The sequence below is a fragment of the Atta cephalotes genome, assembly GCF_000143395.1.
Source record: "Atta cephalotes unplaced genomic scaffold scaffold00005, whole genome shotgun sequence".
NCBI classification, from domain to species: Eukaryota; Metazoa; Arthropoda; class Insecta; order Hymenoptera; family Formicidae; genus Atta; species Atta cephalotes.
In genome coordinates this window covers 5,017,391-5,043,819 of record NW_012130069.1, presented here as the reverse complement: position 1 = coordinate 5,043,819, position 26,429 = coordinate 5,017,391, and the positions used below count along the sequence as shown (strand labels likewise).

Sequence of the window (26,429 nt, the reverse complement as noted above, 5' to 3'; positions counted from 1 at the left end):
AAGATTTTGTAAATAAGAGGAAAAAGATATTAGATACGTAATATGTAACATGATTATATGTAGCACGCGATATTATTAAATGTGCGAAAGCAGTGACTTTAAAAAGAGTCATTTATATAATATATATATTCATTCTCGCGAATAAGATTCAAATTAAATATAAACAGTTCTGATTTTTTTCAAACTCCATATTGCAAATATTCTCGCTTAAGTTCCATTATTTTTTACATTTATGTAATAGTTATATTGTCGCATTACACACAAATATTTCTTTTCTATATAATTAAGATGAAAATAAAAAGATTCAAGCGGAGACTGAAGAAACGCTGCATAAAGCGATTGTAATTAATTCCAGAAATTAGATGTAATAATTTAAAAATTGTATATTTATTATTATAGAAAATATTATTTTCTATGTAAATAATATTATGTATGTAAAATCAAGTTCTAACTTGCGCTGTCGAATGTATAGTGTGTTTTCCGACAACCTTGTGAACTTTAAGAAAAATCATGCCTAATTATATTGCTCATCTATTGATTGCCTTCCTTTTTAACTTTCTTATATTTCATTAAATCACTAACAGGATCAATCACGAAGTTAATATTATTTTGCCCCTTGCACCACGTGCAGGCATTAATGTGTAAAAAGGAAAATGGTAGTGTATAAGTTGTAACGAATGAAAAAGCATTAAACTAATATATAATTAACTATTTTCAAAGCTGAAATACACGCGTCTTTCCGCTACGAGAATTTCTTTTATTTTTTAGAAAAAAAGAATATTCAGTAACTAGAAAATTCCTAAAATTCTGAAATTTTGTAAAAAGTTAAGTATAATATATGTATATGAAATATAATTACGTAATAATTTTCTTTTTTGACTGATAATAAGAGTTCTATACGAGTGAAAACATCCTTTACATCCAAAATAATAATCTGTCTTTCTATATTTCTATTAAATATATCAGAAAAAATTATAAAATATTGAATACAAGTTTATGGCCTATAATAATATGTTAAGAGAAAATTTTTCTTGTTTCTTCTTAATCTAGACAATTTTTGATCGATAATAATCAAATAGTATAATATCCTAAATATAATATTAAAGTTAACTGTGTATATAAATATTAGAGATCAAGTACATATACATGTACTTTGCTTGTACAAAATTTCAGAATTAAAAAAATTTTAAGAATTGCGAAATCTTTGTCAAATTCGAAAAATAGAGCATTGTTACTTATTACTGTTATTTTATTTTCAATGTTCTAACGAGTTTTTTTTCCTAATCGGTAGTTCTTGAGCCTAAATGTATTTATTTATCTTTTAATCCAATTTCCCGCCCCGAAATCGCCTATCCATTTTCGGACTAAAAAAGTGAAATTATGTCGCTAATCGCAACAATCAGCGATATTAAATTTCGCTTGTATGTATAATCTCCTCGTATATTAAATTCGATCGATAGATTTAATGAACTTAGACTGATTAACGAGTCTCTCCGCAGAGATGCGAATTTTTTTATAAGCGTCGCACGCATCGAAAACGTGCGACGTAAACGTCATACGTCAATTAATATAAAACTTAAGTTAATGAATGTACCCACAATTTGTGGGCGGTATCGGGTCTGCAATGCGCTGTTGCTCGTCAAACATTTACGTCTTGTTAAACATTTTTAGGAGAATTCACTTTCTAATTACGATTTTAAAATAATTACTATTTAAATGTCGCTGTCGAGTCATTCCGTTTGTAATTAGATGTTAATCTCTTAAGATATTCGCTTCCATGTTAATCTTTCCTAGCTGGAAACAATAACGACAAAAGAATTTTCAAATATCTCTTTGTTCTTTATACCTTTCTTTATGAAAATAGAAAATCATTCTACGATTAAATAATAAAGGTTTTTTTATTTATTTATTAATTTTACGAAATAGAAATTAAAAACTTCAAAAGATTCGCATCAAATCAATATGATGATATTTAACACGTACATGTTCAAATTATTCTAAAACTTCTACAGATAGATAATTTTCATCAATAATTATTTTATTTTTTCTAATAATTTATTTAGAGGTGCTAAATTAATTTATGTAATTTTATTTATTTGTAAATGATGCACTTATTTATGTAAAAAAACAATCCCTTTTTAATTCTGATAAAATCAAATTACTTTGTGTATGTTATGTGAGTGTGTGTGAAATCGTATACATTAAATGTATTTCAGTCGAATAATCAATACTGTCAGTTACTGCCATTTATCGTTTTATCAATGTAATATAAATTATAATAATTCATAGACATTCCAAGGATATCTGGCTACAATTCGTCGTTAAAAGTGTCGCAATTAACACATTCGATTACCTCTTTTATTAATGATATCATTCTAAGTTATTATGTTATATATGAATTTATTTATGTTATATAGTACAGTTTATTATACGTTTAATATATTCTCTAATAAATATTGTCAACAAATTACTTTTGTTGTATAATCAGCATTAAAAAGTAGCTGATTAATATTTTACAATCCCTTCCTTTTATGATGTTATATCCAAGTTTCCATGCAAAAACAGGAATAACAGAAAATTATTAAGGCATGCAAATAAAGTGATTTATAATTGTAGAAAAATTGTTTCAGACAAATATTTGTTCATAGCTTTTATGTTTTAACCAGAAAACTTAATATGTGATTATATCATATGCTTCTCTCTCATATCAAAAACAAAAAAACAAAGAATAAGGTTTGATTCAAATAAACTACTTTTTGTATGAAAAATATAATGTACAATAGTCGCAAAATATATGTTTACTGTAATGAATGCTAGAAAAATACGATTTATACAATGCGCACACACATATATACCTTCATTATTTGAAAAAATAATTAGTTCGCTAATTATACTAATTAATTTGCAAAAATATATATATATATATATACACACATGTAAGATATATATATATATATAATATACATATATACATCTCACTTAACAAGAAAATTATGTACAATTATATCACGGTTTATTATATCGAACTCGCTGCCGATCTTGATGACCATAGTACTCGTTACAAATTAATTTACATAGAAACAAATGGAACACAATTATCAGGAAACATATGCTAACCCAGAATAATGTGGGCAAGCCTCCGAGTTGATGTCCATGCTTGTGCAAAGCCATTACTTGGTGATCATGTGCGGGTGCTGAAAAAAAAAACATAAAACATAGTGATTAAAAGTGAAAATATACGCACTGATTAATAATAAATTTCAATGCTTAAGATATTAATTTTTTACTTTTATTAAAAAATGAAACTTTTTCATAAGAATAGAAGTTCTTCACACAACCTTTGTAAAATTTTTTATTAAAATAAAGATTCTCTGAATTTATCTGGAAATTAAATTCTTAACCTACCATCATCTACTTCATGTACATGCAGAGCATTACGAAGATCTTGCATATGTTGATGATCAGACGTTATGTAAAGTATCGCGGTTAGTGGCTTTGTCAACTTTACGGGAAAATTTGTATAAGTCTGGTCGAGAGGAACTGGCGCGTCCAAACAACCGGCATCACATCCGAAATAAACGCTATCACTTTTATCCAAAGCTACTCCTAATATCGCGCGATTATCTTCACCAACCGTTACGGATATATTTACATGTGTTAAATTTCCATAACTTATACGCCTAAAAGTAATATAGTTTAAATAGTTAATTAATTCATTAATAATATTTAGTATTAAAGATATGTCTACATATAAAAGAAATATTTTTGTAGAAATATTTTTTTCATAATCTATTTTCAATTATATTATAATTTTATATAATTTTTTTTTATGTTTCTTAAATAACAGACATACCTAAACAAATAATCACGATGAAGATATTGAGGATCGATATTAAATTCGAGATGTTGGTTACTGAATCTCAGACTACCGAGACTCAGCACAATTGCTTGTTGTACAGCTGCAGGACCTCCGATCACTAGATGATAACAACCTTGTTTCTCTAATGTTATCAACCATGCCTCGACTATCTCATTCACGGCGTCGATAGTCGAAGTATCTTTCCATAAGCGAGGAGCGTCCCTAAACAAAAATATAATTATAATACAAAAGAAGAAACAAAGCATCATAATACGTGTAAATTATTTTTAAATGGCAAACACAATTCTTCATCATACTTACAAGGTATGATGACCCCGATAACAACCTTCGTTCATAGCAATGTTTTTCTCGACATCTTGAACACTCCGCGAAACTTGAGATAATACGTAATACATAGTAGAATTAATCTTATGACCATTGATGGCACCGTCAGCCTTAGAATCACTTATCCTTAAACTTGTGTACCAATAACTCTGCCAAAGATTTACATGCTCCTCTCTCAGACGTTGCTGACGCATAATCGCCTTTTTTATAAACTATACAACAAAGAATAACACTACATATATTTTTTTACAAAGAATGATAAATTTAAGAATTCTTCGTTTGCTTACTTCAATTGCTTTCTTTTTAGTCGCATCACGTTCTACGTGATAATGCTCGGACAAGATTGGCTCGCTGTATTGAATACTTGACAGAAATTCCAATTTAATAGAACTGCGAGCTTTCACTTGCACTGTTTTAGGTGGAATCTTGTAAATTATTGATATAACTATTATCTTGTTGGAGTTGGGTGCAGATACGAATCCAGACAAGAAAGAGTACTCATGATTAAATCCATCGACTTGAATTCTATCATTACAAAATAGATGACGATAAATTAAAAAAATGTTGATAAATTTTTATTTAATTATTTATAATAATACTTTGTTTACCTAATGGGTTCTATGTGAGAATTACTCCAATGGATAGATTCCTGTGGCTTCAGTGATATTTCTTGAGAAAGTGAAAATGGATTAGAGAGTTTTACAGTCTGCACCAAAATCCCGTCGAGACTTCTATGTGCATAATATTGAAATTCCATGTGATAACCCTCTCTAAGGCACTGATACTTATAAACAATCCCATTTGTAAAATGAACAACGGTTGCTTCTCGATAAAAACTGTCTTTTGGTATAGGATGTGTGATTAGTGGTTGCCACTGTACAGGCAGTAAAAGTGCTCTTCTATGTTTAATATACAACCAGGCTTCTGGAGAAATGGGAACTCCGAAAATACCATTGCCAATATATGGCAAATAAGAATGTTCATTCTTCTTAGGTGGATTGTGCAGAATATTTGCATTATATTCAACAGCATCAAAGTAGAAACTAGCCAATCTCTCATTCATGCAACGATCTTCAAATGCTGTGGAAAAGTTAGCATTTCTGTAACAATTACTATAGAAAAACTTACAGTGATTCTGTTTTATAATATACTAGAATTTAAAATATATTTTAAATAGCTTATATACAAATTTGGATTCGATAAAATACATTATAAAAATTTCAATTTATTTTAATCTGCTTTTGATTACTGACTAATAGTCCTTGAATATTTTAAGAGGTTTTTAAAGAAACTTGAGACTGTTATAATTCTTTGATGTTCATCAGACCGAAACTGACGAATTACTCACCTTCTATAGGCTCCCTGGTGGAGGAAAAGAGCCATTGCGCAAAGGGTGGGCCAAAGTACAGCAGCAGACCGCTACATATCAAGACAATCAGGAGGATCTTACGGTACGAGTAATTGCCATCCAGAACACGACGCACGCGCTTGCCGAACTCGCGGCCATCCAGCACACCGGCAGCCCTCATCATCGCGAGAGTGTTCGTGCGCCGGTGAAACGCGTATGCCCGAATACTTTCGCACCCGTCGTCCAACCAACAATCAAGGACATAACCTTACCGCCAAGAGAAAGTACTTGCATGAATCATTGATGAAGGATCCGTTTTCGTCCTATTGTTTTCTCACGCGGTTCCGCATGCACTCAGAACATCAGTATGCATTGTCAGAGAAGTCCTACGTCTTACATGTCATATACATATAAATTATAAACAAACGCCGGTGTAGTCAGGTGCAATCAGGTAGTCACCCACATCAGCTGCAATCAGCTGTGAATGGACAACGTCACGGATCTACAGATCGCGCTTACTTCGCATTTCAAACCCGGCGTTAACTGGCGCTAATTTTGCATTGCACTTCTTCGATAAGTAAAAAGACAATTTATTTCTTGCCGAAATTAATAATTATCTAGCTGAAGATTTGTTTATGGATTTTTATATAACAGCCTTAAATGAAAATACATTTGTTTACTTAATTTACTTGTGTGTTACTTTATTTAATTTATCATTTTATTGTTTCATTCATATAATTTTGAGTCCGTATTTTGTTATGTATGCATAGATATATGTATTACGATTCGTTATCGAGAAGGCAGCAACTATCACAATGCGTTTCACAGAAAAGATGACTAATTATTTCACGATACAATATCGCGGATAAACACACTGTAAATCATGCAAAATTTTGATATTAATTGTATTTTCCATTTACATCAAAATTCAAAAAATTCTCATTTGCGAAATATAAATAACTCACATTCCTTTTCATTCTGACAAATGCGATTCAACTCAACTGAGTTTTTTATAATATCTGCATAAATTCGAGACTGTGTTTTTTAAGTTTCGTAACTTATATTAAAAGTGTGAGATTTATAAATTTGTATGTACGATAACTTAAAAAACTCTGCTTTCCTTTTAGGAGATGCAGTCGGTAGGAAACGTCGTTCTATCCTTCTCGACATTCAATGAATTAACAAAGATAAAAAAACATTTATGTCGATTGTGTCTCCTAAAAGAAAAGCAGCCTTCTGTCTCCAAAATTTAAGCATCAAGAGTCATTATCCGAGTATAAAATATTCGCATAACTTTAGGTCGCATAACTTCATTTGTGTGAAAATGGAAAGCAATTTTGGAACAACAGTTTGCGGAATTAGTCGGAAATATATTTTGGAAGAACTTACAATTAGTGGAGCGGGGGCGACGAAGCGCGACGCGTCGGCCCTGCCCACTGACTGGTCGCGGCGCGACCTGAAAAATCGAACACATCCAGTACGACTCGGTGCGAGTGAGTGCGAGTGCGTTCAGTAAGCATGTAATTGCACACAATTGACAATTAACAGCTGTAACCTCGTCATCGAGGGTACCATAAGTCGTTAGTTGTTACGACGGCGCGGCATTACGACGGCGATGGCGACGACGATGATGACAACATCATTCAACGTCGGGCATTGACAACAGCTAGCCATCGACGACAGCTCCGAAGGGCCAACTGCCGTCGCGATCAAAACATTAATTGTCGACGTCGACACCCGCCGACACTCAACGTCCCTGAATCCCCCGATGTTTTGCGTGCTCTCACCGACTCCCGGGGGATACATAACTATACTGAATGTATAATTAGGCGAGTTAGAAAGCGAGCTTAGCGAGCATGTCTCGTTGCAGCGAAAAGTGCCTTCTGCACTCTGGAGCGCACACCGTGGATTGAGGAGTACGCGCGCACACACAGCCTAGTAATTGTTCATTATCTGAATATCGTGCAATATTTTTTAATCGAGGCTGGAGAGTATACGTCAAATAGTAAAAAATTTGGAAGATACATGATTAGATAAAGGCGAAGAATACAGATTTTTAATTATGATCTTGCTAATTGTACTAATATGAGTCGAAAGAACTCGATATACGTGTCAAAGACAACAAGGAGACATCTGTGTGTTAAAAAATTAAGTTTATTATTTGAGTTTTGTTATATGTATTCCAAGGATTGTGGTAATTTATATCGTGAGAAAATGTAGCTTTTGATAGTCACTTTTCAATCTCGATTAACAAAGTTTTAAATATCTATCATTAATATTTTATTGTAACAATTTATTAATTATTATTGATGATAATATCTCATAATTTATTAATGTTTCATGGTAATTTATTAATGTTTCATGGTATTTATTTATAAATATGCTTATAAGTATGCTCTACTTACTATTATACAAGAAAATATTCTTTGGTTTGTTAATATTCTCTTCTCAGTATATATTGTCTTATCAGTTAATATTTTCTTATCAATATGTTAATTGCTATATTGTACTATTTTAAACTTGGATTATCAATTTTTTAGTTCATTCAGTTTTACTAATGTCAAGTACGTGGTAAATATCTGACGATGTATATGAATTATCAATGCACGAAAAATTGGCAAAATGCAAGTGATGGTGATAACTGAAGATTCATTCTGAAATATTATACTTATTTGAAAAAGGACCAATATAGAATACAGACAATATGTTTGGTTGTCCTAGAGAGGCTGTACGCGTTAAAGTCAAGGTATGTATAGTCAATTAGAAATTTCCTTTATTCTAATAAAATAATAAAAGATCTTTATCTACAGACTTACAGACACTGAACTTAAACTGGAACAACACATTACATAATAACTATACTGACAAAGAGCTTGTCACAACTGTTCAGAACGGATTTGATTCTGCTTGAACAGTCATGAATACTTACAAGCTCTTTATAAGTATTCCAGATTTTGCCTGATAATAAAACAGATTTCTAAAGTCGTTTTGAGATGAAAATTCTAATATCAAAAAGAATGTAATGATTTTTAAATGAGAAATATGTTAAACTAACCAATCAAATTGTTCGAAATATAAGTACTTCCCTGTATTCTGTAACTTGTTATGCAATTATTATGTGCTTATCGATAGTTGTGCGGATATTTTTTATAGTAAAAAAGCTGCACAACTGTGAACGACTGTATATCGAATACAGGTCTGGTTCATTATGCAGCAATGAATGCCATTTATTTATTCTTCATATAATAACTTTGGTTTATATTATATTTCATTGTTCATATGGTTTTTATTCTGCTATGATTACTATTGAAATATTCAATTATATTAATTAATAATTAATATAATAAAATATACTAGTAATTAAATGCAATATATACTATAATATATACTATAATAAAATACAAAAAAAAATAATTACAAGTGATATATACAGAATTACCAAAATAAAAAATAGGATTGATTGATAGCATCTTTATTATGCAATGTACTATGAACTGCATATTATGTGTGATTGTCGAACAATTGAATTGGTTAACTTCAGTATTGTTTAAAAATCATTAGCCTTGACATTTTAATATTGGAATATTGGGATTCATTTCAAAATAATCTCAAAAGTTTACCGTTCATCACATTTATCACACAAAATCTAGAATATCTTACCTATCATATGTTTAATATAATTATATTATATAAAATTACAAATTGTTGTAATATTACCATTAATATAATTAATTTTGATATAGTGATATAATGAATTAATTTTGATATAGTTAAAATTATATATCATGTATGGCTATATATAATTTTCTGTTTTTATGAATATCTACTTTAAACATGGAATTAAAGACGAATAATGACGGAATCCTTTAATCCTTTTTTTTTCAGAAATGTGAAACTAGACATCAACCGGAATACCGTAAGTTTAGCGTGGATCCTCAGATAACATCAATAGAAGTATTGCAAAGTATTCTCATAAAGGCTTTTGACATAAAAGGGTAAGTTATATTAATAATAATAAAATCTAATATGATTTGTGTGTGAATGTCGAATTATATTTGAATGCAATCGTTTGAATATCGAAAATGATAAAATTTTTTCAAAAAATGCAATGCGACGTCAAAATGCGTTTACGTTTTTCTTAATTCATGTAAAAAAGTGTCATAATAAATAAAAAAATTACTACATCTTTTTACTCATTTCTAATAAATTGCATCAAATTTCGATAATAAAAGCTATATGCTTATCGGCACTTTTTGACGTGAAGTAAATAGTGTGATCACACTGCACTTAACAGTTTAAGGTGCATTTTGCGCTTCTAACACTTGTAAGCATCATTTGTCCTTGTTTAATATTTAATAGACAACAAAAATAAACTAATGCCTATAGTATATGAAAAGAAAATGCATTCATAGTAAACAGGGTGTTTGATAATTCTGCCAACAACATGGATAGGTAGAGCGAACTAAGTTGAAAAATCCTCTACCATTTTGCAATTTTCACAATAAATTTAACAAGATATTAATTAATTACTAAAAATTGCCGAATATGTCTTCAATCACTTTTCTCAAATCAAATTTTTTATCAACTTTACAGAAAAATTGCAAGAGACAAAAATTGTTAATTTTCTTCTAATAGAACTCTAAGAATTTTTTCAAAATTTTTTATCACTTTTTTAGTATTGCATTTTTTTATTGGCAACTATTTTTATCAACATAAGAAAATACGGTATTAAAAAATTCTGAAAAAATTTTGGAAAAGTTCTCAGAATTTTATGAGAAAAAAATAAATAATTTTTCTCTCGCTTTTCTAAAATTGATAGTATTTGAGTAAAAAATTATTGAAGACATTCAGCGATTTTTGATAATATCTTGTTCACTATTGCGAAAATTGCAAAATGGTAGAGAACTTTTCGACTTAGTTTAATCAGCTCTCTATCTGCCCACGAGCGTTGTCGGCTCAATTATCAAACATTCATATACGTTATATTTATCAAATAAATTAAGATCTTTAGATCGAAAAAGATACAATTCTCATTAATGTATAAATTGATTTGTATTGAAATACAATATTCTAATTTTAACATATAATTTTTTCTTTTTTTTATTCATAATAATATAATTAGATTGATATATGTACATGTGCTATTTTTTATCAGTCAAATCATCATGTAACGACGATAAAACATCACAAAAGAATTACTCGAAACAAATATTTTTATCGAGCATACCATAAAATATTAAACCGAATACTGTAAAAATTGCGTGCCGTAGGGAATTCACCGTTTCGTATCGAGCGATCGATGACTATGGGTCAGAAACGTATCTCTTCCTACTCTCAGACTGGGATTTGGATGCCGCGTTTATTAGGTGACTTAATTAATTAATTTTTATCAAGTGAATTGATTAATTAAATTTAATAGATAATAATTTAATAAATAATAAAACACATAATTTATTCTATATTATAAGCATTTTAGTATAACATGTTATTTTTTCAGTGCATCGGAGCCATATCTCTATCTGCAGGTGAATCTAAAACCCTTCGGTGAAACTGGAGACTGCGAGTGCTACTGGGAGCAAAATGCGCAGGAAGTTTTGACACGTCAGCAGGAGACCGGGTTTCCTTACAGGACACCTAAGTTGCCCGGTCTCATAATGAATAAAGTAAGTGCCGTGTCGCGTCAGTGACGATCAGCAGTAAGGCAACATTGAAGGTTTCTCAAACGCTTAGTACTTCTGAAGAAATGTCAAAAAGGCAAAACACAAAAATTTATTAATTCCTCTTAAGTTATATTTTTCATTTGAGAATCACTGTTTTAATTAGTTTAGTTTTTTAATTGATTTTCATTTTTTTCATATTTCTTAAATTATTAATCCTCCTTAATTTTTATATATTATTTTTATTGTATTTTATTATTTTATTATTTTTTATGTTATTTCTTTATATTTTCATTATTATTACAGTTATCAGGTGTATCCAATTTCGCGTTTAATCTTTCGTCACAGATGGAAAGGACACTGAATATGGTGCAACGTGCATTAGGCAACTTGGGCGATGAGTCGTCTCATCAACAAAATGTTCAACCTCCAAGACCACCTTTGACGGATGCTGAGTTTCGTCGATTTCTGGATCCGATCGGCCAAGTAGTGCACTCCAAGGAATTAAGGGCAGTTATTTACTTCGGCGGAATTGAACCTAGTTTACGCAAGGTAGTCTGGAAACATATCTTGAATGTGTACCCAGAGGGGATGTCGGGTCGCGAACGAATGGATTACATGAAGAAAAAGGCGCAGGAATACCAAAATCTGCGCGAGCGATGGCGAGTGCTGGTACAAAAAGGACAGAACGTCGGTGATCTTGGCTACGTCACTGGTATGGTAAGGAAGGATGTCCTCAGAACGGACAGACATCACAAGTTTTACGGTGGTTCGGACGACAATCAGAACACGGCGAGTCTCTTTAATATTCTGACGACGTATGCCTTAAATCACCCAAGTGTAAGTTACTGCCAGGGTATGAGCGATTTGGCTTCACCTCTTCTCGTTACGATGCGGGATGAGGCGCAGGCTTACATCTGTCTCTGTGCCCTTATGAGAAGATTGAAGGATAACTTCATGCTTGATGGTATCGCTATGACTACCAAATTCGCTCATCTTGCAGAAGGTAGATCACCATTTAAAATGTCTTGCAATTTATTTTCTCTAAGTTTCATTCTTGCTCTATAATTTACATTTTCATTTTAATATATTCCCATCTTTATAATACTTTTTGATAATGCCATTATATTAAATTATATTTCCTTACAGGTCTTCAACATTATGATCCTGATTTCTATGCATATTTAAAGTCGCATCAGGCGGACGATCTACTCTTTTGTTATCGTTGGCTATTATTAGAAATGAAACGTGAGTTCGCGTTGGACGACGCACTTCGAATGCTCGAGGTTCTATGGGCAGCTTTACCAGCATCACCGCCGACTAATGAACTGAGTCTTGCCGAAGTGCCTTTTCCGCCAGCATCGCCACCGCCGAGTCCAAATGTGAAGCACATCCGCGAGAACGCGTATACTAAGGTCTGCGCTATTAGACGACAAAGTTCCTCAGCCAGTATTGCCGCTAGCGTGAGGCGAAAGGCCTTCAGTACCGAAGAACCGAGTTTGAAATCATCTACTGAGGTTAACGGAGAAACGAAAAGGTTTCTTTTTACATTGTGTTTGTACTTAAAATCAGTTTTCGAAACTTTGCTTTTCAGATAAAATATGAAATTTAAACAAAATAGAAGAGGTCCAAAAGAAATACAAAAAATGAAAAATATTTATAGACAAACAATAATTTTCCGATTCTTTTTTTTTGCATTGTTAATTAAAGTTTATTTAATAAATGGCAATTTTTATTTTTCTAATCAAATGTCTATTTTCAGATCCAACTCACCGTATGAAGCATTCTCCGATTCAGAAAATGATTTAACCAGCACGAAAAATAGAAGGAATAATGAATCGACAGAAAAGTGCCTAAGTACTGATTCTCTTCCAGTTAAATCGAAACGCGCAAATCTTTTGGAATTGAAAGAAAGACTGAGTACTCCTAACAAAGAACAGACTAAAAACAGTGAACAAAATGATAATTCTGGTGAAAAGAAATGTGCGCGAGTGGTAAAGAATTTAAATGAGTTCTTAAACTTCACCAGTCTCAATCGTAGTAAAGTCACGCCCAGCGACGCCGAACCTGAACTCAGGTAATTACTTTCGCAGAAAATATGTATTTGTAGCTCAAGATATTCTTGCACATGTGTCATAAAATTAAAGCGATTCAAAATTATTACACTTCATCATCATAGACGTGTCTCGAGCGAAAGCGGCGTCATCAGAGTGTTGAGAGATGAACCGAGCTCGCCAGACGATCCCACAGATTTTTTCCCGATGACTACGTCGATGACTAGAGAATTAAGACTAGAATTGGAATCGTTAGACCGACAAGTATTTGGACCTTCACCGCCTAGTGAGCTACAATGCGATTGTGTGCTTTCAAAAAGAGAAAGTGATTTACCAGAGAGTGAGACAGAAACAGAATTGGCGAGATGCAGTCCAGCGGCGGATGTGTTTGTTTGGGAAAATCCTTTACACACGTTACAACAAAAGCATCACCCCACGACTCCGGATGAGCAGGCGGAATTGGAATACGACGGCGAAATTTTGGAGGATCAGAATGGCGTGAAATCCGTTACACCGATTAGATTGCTCAAACGTACTACTAGGTACACATTTTCATTTAAGATTTATAGATTTGAAAATCTTAATGAGAGCAAAATTTATAAGAATTTACAAACTTCTGCTAAAAGTTGAGCTCGAAAAAAACATTTCTAAATTAAAAGTATCTTTGAGATTTTATTTTCTAATAAATTTTACCTATCTTCTTTACTTTTTTTAATATAATGCTTTCAAAGTATCGATGAAAAATATCTTTATTCATTTTATATTTATATATCTCCTTTATACTCCTTTCACTGAAGTAATAAATACATGATAAAATTCTATTATTATAACTATACAGAATAATTCATATTTCTCCATAAATTTGCAAAGTCAAAGATTCTATCGGCATCTTTAAAATTTCAAAGAAATTTTAGTACCTAATTATAGAAAAATGTGTTTCTCTATTATTTTTATTGAAACGCTTCGTTTATCTTTCAGATCTGAATCGGCATCAGATAGCGAAGGAACTGAGAGTTGGCATCAGAACCCATCTATACCAGAAAGTCCAACAAAACAACAACAGCAGCAACAACAACAACAACAACAACAACAACAACAACAATCTGTACAAGAGCAATGCGAAGAAGTGACAGAGTTGACTAATCTTATACCTGCAGGAACAAGCGAGGACCAACTGGGCGAAAACTCATTGCCGCCACCACACGAATTCGGTGGCGGTAATCCCTTTTTAATGTTCCTGTGCATCACTCTTCTGCTGCAACATCGGGATTTTGTTATGCGCAATCAAATGGATTATAACGAAATGGCGATGCATTTTGACAAGATGGTTCGCCGTCACAATGTGATCCGTGTACTTAATCAGGCGCGGCAACTATTTGCCGGTTATCTCAGGAGACATTCCGTCGCTTCGTCCTCTTCAACCGGTTTGACTTCTGCCAGCAAGGCGGACTGCGTGAACGTGTAACTCAACTTTAAAAAAACGTCAAATTATAATTTGAGATTTCAGAATTATTTCATTTAAAATAAATAAGATTCAAACGGCACATATCATGGATATTATGTTGTCGAAAATATTAAAATTCGGAAGACTTAAGAGGAGTAATTCTGTTATGGTGCTCTTCCGCGCTCCCAACATACGTGCAACATTTATGACATTCGTTATACATCGTTATTCACAGTTGTATCGCACGAGGAGTGTTTCTGATTAACCATTCTTTCCTTCGTATTTCTTTTTCTTTTGGTATATAATAAAATAGATTTTTTTCAAATAATTGAATTAAAATTATCTAAATCCAAACAACGAATAAGTGACCAATGCAAAAGCAATAAAAGCAACGTATTTACAATTATATATAGAAATTTTAGAACTTTTTCCATAAAAATAATTTTTCAAGATAAATCGAATAAAGAAGAAAAGACGATTGATCAGAGACAAAACCACCTAGGCCCGTACTTATTAGCAGTTAAGATTCGTTGGGAAAGTTAGGGATACAACGATCTGAAGCGCTTTAGTTAATTCGCGAACGACATGCGTAGCCTCGTTCGCTCACGCACGTTATCATTCCATCGCGACGTAATGCACTCCATCATCCGCACGCATTGACGAATCCTCTTTCGCTGTACCTCGAGATAGAATTAAGCCCTTAGCTTAATGCATTCGAGCGACGACGGCGTTGCGCGTTCTCGAATGCGTTAAATTTGTAAAATATATCTATATCTATCCTAGCAGCTGAGTTTTACTTTGTTCTCAAATAGTAAGTTTGAGAAACGACAATAAAGTGCATTTAATTTTATCGCTGATTATAAACCTTTTGTATCATTGAATCTACACCCGCTATTCAAATTACAAAAATATTTTAAGATAGTCTTCTGATAACAAGTGTGTAAAAAAGTTTCGTTCGTTGAATAATTAAATGCGCTTAAATCTATAGTAATATCTACACCATTTAAACAATGTTAAATTGCTGAAGGCATATATCTCGTAAAAAATAATTTTTTTATTAATTAATGATATTTTATGATATATAGGACATATAATAATTAGTAAACAAGTTTAAAATTTATTTTTTTATAGTTACATCTCTTCTATATTTATTTTTAAAATATGAATTCTTTTATTTATGAAGTGTATATTTTATCTTGTTTGTAGTTAAAAATATATAATACCTACATATATTATGTACAACACCAATGAAATATCATCTATAATGGTAGAAAATTAAAAGGCCACTAGTGCATTAATAATACTTTTCCACTTGTAAAAGTAAGATGAATTCAATATTTGCAGTAATATCTAAATATATACAACAAGTAATATCTTATTATACTATTCAAATATGAATAAATTTTACAAACATTTTTTGTTAATGAAAGATTGTAATTTTTCTCAAATAGTCAATTTTAACTTTGTCAAAAATTAAAAAGGTTATAAAATTAGGATAATTACTTATTAAATATCCAAATATGATAAATTTGTATTATAATTATTATAAATTTCATTCAATTTAAAAATATATCGTTTCTATTTTTGTTTTATTTATAGTACATACAATGCAGAACATACAAGCGTTACGTGTACAAGATCGAGTCAATAAGACAAAGATTTAATACAAAAAGTGCATGTACATATATTAAGATGCATTCCATTTCATGCATAATTCGCATGATGTGCCTTTTTATATATTTTTTTTAAATTTAGTGAACACAAAGATAAAGTAATTCATCATGCAATGAAACAGAACGCTCTCCACAGAGCATGCATACGTGACTCTACCGCATGCGCGGTTCACTACATTATACATATGTGATATGATTCAGATTATCATAACCTCAATACTTGTGACAAATTTCATCATCCGGTGATCTTTTACAAAGAAAAAAAATTCTACGATTAATCTTTCAGTCCGTGAGGATAATTATGTTTATGATTCCATTACTATGATTCATTATAATGTACTCGTATTACAATTGAGAAATATTGAGAAATTTCCACTTTCAAGAAATCGCGCCTGCGACTTGTAAGCGCACTGCGCATTCTCAATAGTCTCAATTCCGATCGCGCTTGCGCTTACAAATTGCAATCAGTCGTAATTTGTCGTAATTTCGTTTCATGTGTTCTCGCACATCTGACCGCGTGATTCTCAATTTCTCGCACATTCTCACATGCGCCGTTCGACTGCTCTGATCCAGCGTGCGTTGTGAAACAATCACATCATTATTGCGTCATGTGAGTAAATTGCAGTGAAATTATTTTCTTCGTGATCCCGTGGAACCTTCAAAATTTCATCGTGAAACATTTCCATGTAAACGGGAATTCAACGTCATGATGACAACATACATATGACGTAGAAATAACGTGTTTCTGTTTTGTCCATGCAGAACTGTCAGAAAACCGCAGGAAACGCGAAAAAACGAGAATTAAAAGAACAAGATGTTGGTAGCGAAGATCTGTCGGGCTGGGGTTTCGCCAGGTTTGGCGTCACTCGTCCGAACTCCGATCGTCTCGACGACGCCGCAATTCTCCAAGGGTCAGATCGCGAGATTATTCGTCAGCGATGGACGTAGCTCTTACACGAGAACTGCAAGGAGGAGAGCCACTGTGGTGGAGCAAGCGACGGCCCCAGCTGGCGAAACAGGTAAGACGAATATTTTTATTAGATTTTATCAAGTGATAATTGATTGCCATATATATGATGTACATAATATCGGCGAACTTGAAAGAAATCCTTGAGAATTAGCTCCTTAGGATTATATTAGCTACATTTATATAGTTCTATTTTGTGAGACTATGTTGTTGTTTTGTAGCATTTAATGTTGGGAAAGCAGCAGTCGCTGGAGGAGCACTGATGGGATTAGGTGGTCTTTGTTATTATGGATTAGGTCTTTCTTCACAAACGGGTGCCATAGATCATGCACAGTAAGTAACTTGTTTTTTTTCTAATGGATAATTTCTACAATAAGTTATTACTTAAATTTTAAGTCTTGAATTATATAAGACATTAATCGATCACAGTCGAATGTGAGAATATTATGATTGATCAATTTTTTAAGATTTAAAGCTTAGTTAGATAATAAGATATTGTAGAAAACCCATAATAGTGAATTTGGTTTGCACTACATTGAATTAATTATTTAAGCCCATTCTACAGTAGTCTTTTCATATTTAACAATAATGGATCAATTCTTATAATTATATATAATCATTTACAACTATGATTATGTAATTGTAGAATGAATTTTAAGGACTGCTTTATATGAAGTATCTAAATACAGCGACGTAATTTAATCAATTTTGATAATGAAATAATACATATAGAGTGAATGTTAATATATCTCTGTACTCTTTTATCATGAGAAGTGAATTATTGACTGTACTTCTTTTCAGTTTATTTGAAAGATTTCGTAAATTCAAAGAAAGAATTTAAAAAAGTAAATTCTTTTTGAGTTTATAATGACCATCTGTGCTATTTCAGCATGTATGTGCAATCTAAGCGACAGCCATTTATGCTGCACCATTTAGAATAGTTTAGATGCTGCAGTCGATAACTCATTTTCTATAATAAAAGGTACAGACATGCATTAATATTCATCCTATATATGTGTGATGTATTCTATTAAATAACATGATAATATAATATTTAATTGTATTTAATTGTAAATATTTATATGCTTTTACATTTAACTAATTTCACGTATAATATAATGATTTTAGTGCATTACTCTAGTGTAATACAAGTGACTGAATTTGCTATAAAAGTTCTTAATCGTTTTGATACAATTTTCAAATGTATATGCATAGAATTTTTTACTATTTGTACTCAGAGTTTAAACAGCAGTTTATTTGTATCATAAAGGATCCTGCACATTTCTTATGGATTTTGGTTCTCGATCAAATCTTTTCATATTTTGGGAAATTGTAGTTCCAGACTAAGATTCTAATTAAAAGTATCAATGGGCGCGACCTCCTAAAATATAAATATTATAAAGTTCATCTAGGTATTTTTTTCAAACTGTAGGATCATGTGAGATCGAGATATTTATATCGCCCAATATCCGAAATAATAAAATTAATTAAGTTTGAACAATTATATCTCGAAAATTGTTAATTTTAGAAGATCGCGCTCATTGACACTTTTAATCAGGACACTTGGAACTACAATTTCCCAAAATATGAGAAGATTTGACCGAAAATCAAAATCCATAAGAAATGTGCTTTCTATTCTATTAATTGAATTCTAATTGAATTCAACTTGGCAAGATAAAATAAAACCTAGAATTATTTTTTTCCACACAGCTTATGGCCGCAATACGTTAAAGACAGAGTGAAGTCCACTTACACATACTTTGGTGCGTCCATTGCGGCTAGCGCAGCGTCTGCGGCTATGTGCCTACGTTCTCCTGTTGTAATGAACATGATAATGCGTCAGGGATGGGTCGCTATAGGTGTATCATTGGCTGCAATGATTGGCAGTGGCATGATTGTACAAGGACTTCCATATAAGGAAGGATTCAATAGCAAACATATGGCTTGGCTAGTACATACTGGAATTTTGGGCGCCGTTGTAGCACCGTTGACTCTTTTGGGTGGACCATTGGTTATTCGAGCTGCTTGGTACACCGCTGGGATAGTCGGTGGTTTATCAGCGATTGCCGTTTGTGCGCCCAGCGACAAGTTTCTGGCAATGGGCGGTCCGCTTGCTATTGGTTTAGGCGTAGTATTTGCCAGCTCGCTTGGTTCTATGTTCCTTCCACCTACGACTGCTCTTGGATCCGGACTATATTCTGTAGCTCTTTATGGCGGTCTCCTACTATTTTCCGGATTCTTGCTCTACGACACGCAAAAAATCATCAAACAAGCGGAAACTTATCCAATGTACAATATTCATGATAGGCCATACGATCCAATAAATAAGTAAGTAATCAGAAAAAGTAATCCTGAATAGGAAAGATTGTTATTAAATAAAATGTTGATTTTTCTCATCTCATAGAAAAATTTAATAATGTGTTTCAAAGAAATTATAATGTTTGTGAGTAATGAATATTTTACAGTATTTCTTTTTTAAATATTAAACTCACAAGAGGAATTATCTGGTGTTACCCAGGTAATAGTGTCAGGAATTTTGACAGACTTTGCGCTTTTTACAGGCTGTACTTAAGCGATAAAAAAACGATATATATTCGGCCGTTTTAGCCATTGGTCCATAGTTTCGAAGAAATCGATTTTTAAATAATTATTATAATCTGAAAAATAACTGTATAAGAAAATATCAGTATCTTTATAATAATAATATGTTATAATAGAAAACTAATTTGTGCAAAGAACTGTCGACGCCAGAGAATGTCATTAAAAATCATTCGATAATTCATTATCAATTGTCATCTCCAATTTTCGCACTGATGATAAAATATACTTGATTCTCATCAAAATTGATTTCTGAAAGAAGTTATTTCCATAATGTTAATCAAATCTGCTTTCCTCTAGATATTAGAAAAAGTTATCTTGTCTACAACAAAAATTTATTCGAAAGGTATTCATAATGCAATAAATATTTATCTTTTTCTTGTTTTCATAATTAATATCATCCCGTACAATATATGTTTATAAAACACAATTAGTTTTCTATTATTATTAATAAATCGATTAATATTAATGAAAAGAAGATTACAAACATATTTACTTGTTTCTAATCACAATTTCCAATTTCTAATTTCAGAAACTGTAACAGTTTTCATTACAATCTTATTTATGTGTTCATGTGAATAACAATGACGATGATAATAATAAATATTTCATAAATGAGTGTTTAATTATCTATAATATTAATTTATAATTTCATGAAATTTCATTACAATCAAAAAGTAATTAAAATGAATAAAATTAAATTAAAATGAAATTTATAAAGATACTGATATTTTCCTATACAGTACGTTTTTCAAATTATTACAATAATTATTTTAAAAAATCGATTTCTTCGAAATTATAGGCCAATGAAACGGCCGGATACGCATCGTTTTTTTTTCGCTTAAGAACACCTGTAAAAAGCACATTAAAATCTCCGACATCGTTACTTGGTATTCTTGTCAGTTTTTTTATATAATAATTATATATATATAATTTTTTATATAATAATTATATATGTAATTATATATATATAGAGTGATAGTTAAGTTCTAAAAAATTTTAAGGAATGATTCTTCACAGTAGAGAGAGATCAAAACAAAAACTTCATATGACCATATGTCTGAAACGGTTTAGATTTAAGATACAAACTGTCAAAGTTGGAAGAAAAATTTCGTTTTTTTTTTATCTATTTTGAAACTATTTGGGTTATTTTGATGAAACTTTGTGCATATTTGAAGGCTATAAAAGTTTTATCAAAATAACCCAAATAGATTTTGAAATTTTTATAAAATGACATTTTTCCTTCAATTTGATTTGTGTCTTTGATCTTTTCCCTTTTGTCCTTTCCCTTTTTGGACAATGACATATGAAGTTTTCTTGAATTAACATGAGAAATCACTCCTTAAAACTTTTAGAGTATTTACTTAAGTGGTATTAAATATGATACATAATTATAAAATAATTTTTTTTATATTACTTAAGAATTGTCTCAATATAAAATTAATGTTTGTATTTTTTGCAGTGCAATTTCAATTTATCTGGATACATTGAACATCTTCATTCGAGTTCTGACCATACTGGCTGGTGGTGGTAATAGACGTAAATAAAAGAGTAGAATACAATAATTAATGAAGTAGTACTAAAATCAAAGTAACTCATAAATTATACGCTACACATATAATTTCAATTTAATAATATTCCTTTTAATAAGAATAAATTGTACAGTTTTAAATTAAGATAAATAAATTTAAATGGTTCATTATCATACTTGTTTTTGTACATGTATATTTTTTTTAATGAAAAGTTACAGTGTTATCTATATAATGTTGTAAGATTGTTATAACCTTGTTAAAAACTGTAACGTATTATTTAAAATAGTGAAACCTCTTATTACGCTTGAATGTTCTCCTGCTACTAAAGAATATCTACAACATTTCTAATTAACTACCAGTTATTCATTAAACAACTTGGATAAGTATCTATAGTTTCTATAGTTGGCGCTAAACGCAGTTATCTAATTAAGCTGTGTAAGATAACTCGACGACAATTTATATTAAATCCTAAATTTATGTCATCTAAATACGAAATTAAATTGCATGGTTTATTCTTGTTATTAATTCATATCATATATGACGAAAAATGAAATTACGGTAAGTATAGCAAAGGTGTCGACCGTCGACTCCCATTGTCCCAATCAAGATCGACTGCTGGATCGATAATTGGTCAGTCTCTCTCATAACGAAATCACATCGCGAAGCGGAGAAGAGGACAAATCGAGTCAGCAACCCCCGCGGTGAGGAGGGGTTTGCGCCTGCGTCTATCTTTCGTCATCGTGAAGGGTGATACTGGTGCGCGACGAATAAGGGAGAGGAACGGAGACGGAGACGTTAGTTAAAATGAGAGAGTAGGAAACTATCGAATGGAAAGGGAGAGAGAAAAACAAAGAGAAAAAGAGAGGGACATTGAACGCCGACACCGTGGCCTCGCAGTCTCTTCGCGTCGCGCACCAAGACTCATCGTTGCACTTCCTTTTGTATTTTTGCGAGCTAGTCGTAGCGTAGTAATTCGATTCGTATCCTCGCGTGACACATTCCCAAGTGCTGTAAACCTAGTGCATTTGCTGGCGACGGCGACGGTGATAGCGACGACGAATGCGAGGCTCCTTTTGAGCAACGCTTGAGAATCCGATCAGCGAAGAGACTCTCCTGCGTCTTGCGAGAGAAGAGCTGTCGGTGATCTGCCGATTCAAAGGTGTAAGTGAATCAAGTCATATGTCTATGGGGATGCGCGATTCTATATGATTGCATCAACAGTATTTAAGTGTTCTACGCCGCTATTTTTTCAAAAACTCGAGGGATGAAAATCACGAGTCCATGAAAAGTCTCTCCCATTTGCGGAATGTTTATTAATCCAAATAATTTTTATAAAAAATATATCTTTTTATATGAATGAGGCACTACTCTAGTGTATTCTTTATAAAAAGAAGAATACTTTTCTAAAAATAAATTATTCTTTTTTAAGTTGCAATATTATCGAAAGATATAAATATTGAGAAAGAATATAGATTTTTCAAATTTCTCTCTTTTCGACTTTTTGGAAGGATAATTTTATGATTCATCTCATGAGATTATAACGAATCGATGCAATGATCTATAATTGTCACTCGAATAGTGTAATCATATAATACATAAATTATTGTATAAAATTATAACAAATCGGATTATATTGGTTTGAATAAATTAATGGAAACTGTTGGATAATTAAAACAATTTATTAATTGCTCAATAATATCACTAGTTATTCTAAAAGCATGATAGAACGACATTCAGGTTATTAGTTTAATGACATTTAGCAAAGGTTCATCATAAGATAATAATCTTCAATTCTTTTCTTTTTTATCATTAAGATTTCATTGCATCATTCTGATCTCTCTCTCTCTCTCTCTCTCTCTCTCTCTCTCTCTCTCTTGTCTTCACTTGGTCTGTGGACTTTTCTTGTAATTCTTTTTCGATCGATTCAAAATTTTTTCTTTGGTTTTAATACTTATTAATGCTACGTATAATAACGGTCGATCGAAAGTAATATACATATATTTTTATCGCTCGCGTGCACATGTATTCCTCGTGCGACCACCTCGCCGTGAAGCCTCGAAGCGGAACGCGTTAAGTGCGGCAATGCACGCAGCTGGCGGCAAGGTACATCTTGGTGCATCTCGAACGAGGACTTGACATCGCGCGTGCAAAATTTGTGATACACGCCGATACTTTTTCGTCCAAATAGAAAGAACGGCGCCGTGCGACGCGACGCGACGCGACGTGACGCGACGCGTCGCGTCGCGACGCGGCATGGCGAATCGATCGATCGACGCGTGACTGTTGTCGTCAAATAAAAGGCACCGCCAGCAAAATTATCAGTTCGCAGACTGATAAAAGCTCTAAGTCGATACTCTGTATCAATTAAAATCGAAAAATGAAGAACTTTCTCATAAATTAGTAATTTTTTTTTTAAATTACTGTAAATTTTTCATAAATTCTATGGTATAAATCAAATTTCGGGAAATTTTAAGTACGATTTAATTTCACATGAAAAATAAATGAAAGTTCTAAACGTAATATAATCTACGGAAGTTTTTGGAACTTCTATATTTGAAATGAACTGAATATCCTATAGAGTGTTCTAAATCTGTCAAGAATTTAAATATTTTGCTGCATTTAGAAAAAAATATCTTAATGCAAAAAAATATTAATTTCCACCGAATAAACAATTTTCTTGTATTGAGTAAAATTTTTTGTATTAAGATATTTTTTCTTACAATATGCAGATCTTTCGAAAAATTTGAAATAGACTTTTAAAAAGGAGGATTTTCAGAGATTACATTAATATGTATTCATAAGGGTAAAAATTATTTATGTTCACATTATTCAAAAAATTTTTAGAACGAGATTCTCTTGGCACGCTGCCTGTAATATACTTCTCGATTCCGCGGAAAGACGCGAAACGCATTGCGAAAGAATACTCGAGGGATCGAAAAGCAAGACGAGGGTTAAGGAGTTGCCTTGGGATATGGGGCTAAAGACATCACGCACGTGCGAGATGAAGATGACGCTACATAGACCGTTAGTGCCGTTTTAATTTTAGGGGACAGCAAATGGTCCACAATTTCTAGTGCGCATACATTATCTTCCTTTTCGTAATAAATAAAACGAATAAATAAATAAATAAAACGAAATGTTTCCATAAATCTAATATCTAATTATAAATCTAATATCTAATATAAACACTTTTTAAAAAGTTTCATAAAATCAGGAAAAATTTGGTTTAATATTATAAGTTAATTATTATATATTATTATATATGAAAAATAAATGTAATTCTATATATTTGAAATTTTGCTCATATCAAATCTTTTAATAGTATTATACAAAGAGTTAATATTCTATAGAAATCCACTTTGATTTTTCAAATTTATTATACATGCACTTTATTGTAAATTGTAAGGTATATCTAGATAAATAACACAAAAATTATGTGATATTCAAGTACATAAAAAAAAAACAAAAACAAATCAGTGTATATGATGAATGCAAAATGTAGATATTTCTATAAAATTTTTAATTATATAATAATTTTTAAAATTTTTATTTATTGTATTGGATTGTCCGGAAAGTTCGTGTCGACTAACCTATATAATTTAATAAATGTATGCTAAAATTTAAATCTTCTGTGTTTCAATTTTCCTTCAACATCGGCACGAACTTTTCGGACAACCCAATATTTCTATGTCGCATTACTATTATGAAACACACATAGCACAAATTATTAAAATAGCAACAATGAATGCAAAAAGCACATATTTCTTTTCTGACGATAATAAAAGAATATAAATCGATGGCAAGGGAAAAATTACAGAAGCGTAAATGAATTAAGCTTCTATAGGAGGCGAAAATTGAGGCAATATAAAAAATTGAGGAAATATAAAAGGGCGTTTACGCTTCTGCTATTCTTACATTCAATTTAAGTACGTTCTGATTTTTATTTTTGTCATAGTCGAATCAGAGTCATAAAAATTATCTTGTAACAGATAGCTTGCGTCCTAAATGTGCTCCAAATATATACATTCAATACAATTAATTTAATCGACGATTAAGTTCAACTGGCAGAACCGCGTTTGCAGTAAAATTAATATAATCTAAATAATCTAAATATAAATATAAATATATCTAAATATAAATCATTGACCCTAATTTAATTCCTTTTTTCTTTATTTCCGTTGAACAACCAAAAATTCTATGTGTTAATTAACAAGACATAGCACAAATACTTGATAAGTTTAACACCCAGTTCGATTACCCAAACAAGCTGACATTAGAGAGTTTTTGTAATACCGTTTATCCAGATAAGATCAGATTATCTTTTTCTTAACAACTAATTAAGAAAAGGATAACGTGATTTTAGCATTCACCGTCTGAATTCACATTATTGCAAAATTCATTCATTTTATTGCAAAAACTTTCTAATATTCTCGTTATATATGTGATGTTAAAGGCATCAATATAACGTCAAAATGACAATAAATAGCATCATCTTGTTTGCTAAGTAGTTAATCAAAGTTTACTCCGAGTCATCTTTATAAAATCAAATATGATGGTAATGCGATGGTAGGACGCGAAGTTTCAGGGCGCTCGAACGTGCGAAACCATCCCTGAGGAGGAAGAGGAGGTTGGCGAACAAAACGGTGGGTGGTCGAGGGCGGGGGTGGGAGGGGAGAGTAAAACGAGGGTGTCGGTCGCGAGTCGATAAACCGTGGGGCTGAACGCAAGCAACCTTGCGCACGACTTTAACATGGCGGACGGTGAGTCCCATTCCCTATTTCTCTCGGTAGCCTTGTTGAATGCTGGACGGAGAGCCGGAGAGAGTTTGAGCGTATGTCGCACAATCGATTCGCGGTTCCGCTCGTTCTCGTGGCTACTTGCCCGATTGACAACCTCTCGAGAGTTCTCGCAGAGGATCTTACGTTCGTTTCCGAGCTCCCTCTCTCTCTCTC

General features: G+C 31.9%; 3 protein-coding genes across 3 annotated transcripts; 2 read left to right on the top strand and 1 right to left on the bottom strand.

Annotated features, from left to right (window-relative positions):
* Positions 1 to 3,006: 3,006 nt before the first annotated feature.
* Positions 3,007 to 5,736, bottom strand: LOC105626372 (uncharacterized protein KIAA2013 homolog). The gene is made up of 7 exons (XM_012207673.1): positions 5,553 to 5,736; positions 4,813 to 5,284; positions 4,492 to 4,729; positions 4,181 to 4,416; positions 3,854 to 4,081; positions 3,406 to 3,680; positions 3,007 to 3,194 (listed from the first exon to the last, which is right to left on the bottom strand). Exons 1-7 carry the CDS (start codon positions 5,734 to 5,736, stop codon positions 3,007 to 3,009), a joined length of 1,821 nt encoding a protein of 606 aa, XP_012063063.1.
* A 2,520-nt stretch (positions 5,737 to 8,256) lies between these two features.
* LOC105626371 (TBC1 domain family member 25) lies at positions 8,257 to 14,728 on the top strand. The gene is made up of 9 exons (XM_012207672.1): positions 8,257 to 8,298; positions 9,438 to 9,547; positions 10,823 to 10,918; positions 11,050 to 11,215; positions 11,516 to 12,215; positions 12,359 to 12,746; positions 12,972 to 13,286; positions 13,389 to 13,805; positions 14,242 to 14,728. Exons 1-9 carry the CDS (start codon positions 8,257 to 8,259, stop codon positions 14,726 to 14,728), a joined length of 2,721 nt encoding a protein of 906 aa, XP_012063062.1.
* Positions 14,729 to 17,194: 2,466 nt separating this feature from the next.
* Positions 17,195 to 21,650, top strand: LOC105626370 (growth hormone-inducible transmembrane protein-like). The gene is made up of 4 exons (XM_012207671.1): positions 17,195 to 17,399; positions 17,569 to 17,680; positions 19,058 to 19,675; positions 21,408 to 21,650. Exons 1-4 carry the CDS (start codon positions 17,195 to 17,197, stop codon positions 21,490 to 21,492), a joined length of 1,020 nt encoding a protein of 339 aa, XP_012063061.1. The 3' UTR covers positions 21,493 to 21,650.
* Positions 21,651 to 26,429: the final 4,779 nt, after the last annotated feature.

What these genes read in the sequence shown, in the direction of transcription:
- LOC105626372 (XM_012207673.1), bottom strand. Translation starts at nt 5,736, where the DNA reads ATGATGAGGGCTGCCGGTGTGCTGGATGGCCGCGAGTTCGGCAAGCGC. An exon ending in CACCAGGGAGCCTATAGAAG is followed by an intron (nt 5,285 to 5,552) that starts GTGAGTAATTCG and finishes ACTTTTCCACAG; the next exon opens with CATTTGAAGATCGTTGCATG. An exon ending in CATCGTGATTATTTGTTTAG is followed by an intron (nt 3,681 to 3,853) that starts GTATGTCTGTTA and finishes TATTACTTTTAG; the next exon opens with GCGTATAAGTTATGGAAATT.
- LOC105626370 (XM_012207671.1), top strand. Translation starts at nt 17,195, where the DNA reads ATGTTGGTAGCGAAGATCTGTCGGGCTGGGGTTTCGCCAGGTTTGGCG. An exon ending in GGCCCCAGCTGGCGAAACAG is followed by an intron (nt 17,400 to 17,568) that starts GTAAGACGAATA and finishes GTTGTTTTGTAG; the next exon opens with CATTTAATGTTGGGAAAGCA. An exon ending in GGTGCCATAGATCATGCACA is followed by an intron (nt 17,681 to 19,057) that starts GTAAGTAACTTG and finishes TTTTCCACACAG; the next exon opens with CTTATGGCCGCAATACGTTA.
- LOC105626371 (XM_012207672.1), top strand. Translation starts at nt 8,257, where the DNA reads ATGTTTGGTTGTCCTAGAGAGGCTGTACGCGTTAAAGTCAAG. An exon ending in ATTCGCTCATCTTGCAGAAG is followed by an intron (nt 12,216 to 12,358) that starts GTAGATCACCAT and finishes ATTTCCTTACAG; the next exon opens with GTCTTCAACATTATGATCCT. An exon ending in TTGCTCAAACGTACTACTAG is followed by an intron (nt 13,806 to 14,241) that starts GTACACATTTTC and finishes TTTATCTTTCAG; the next exon opens with ATCTGAATCGGCATCAGATA.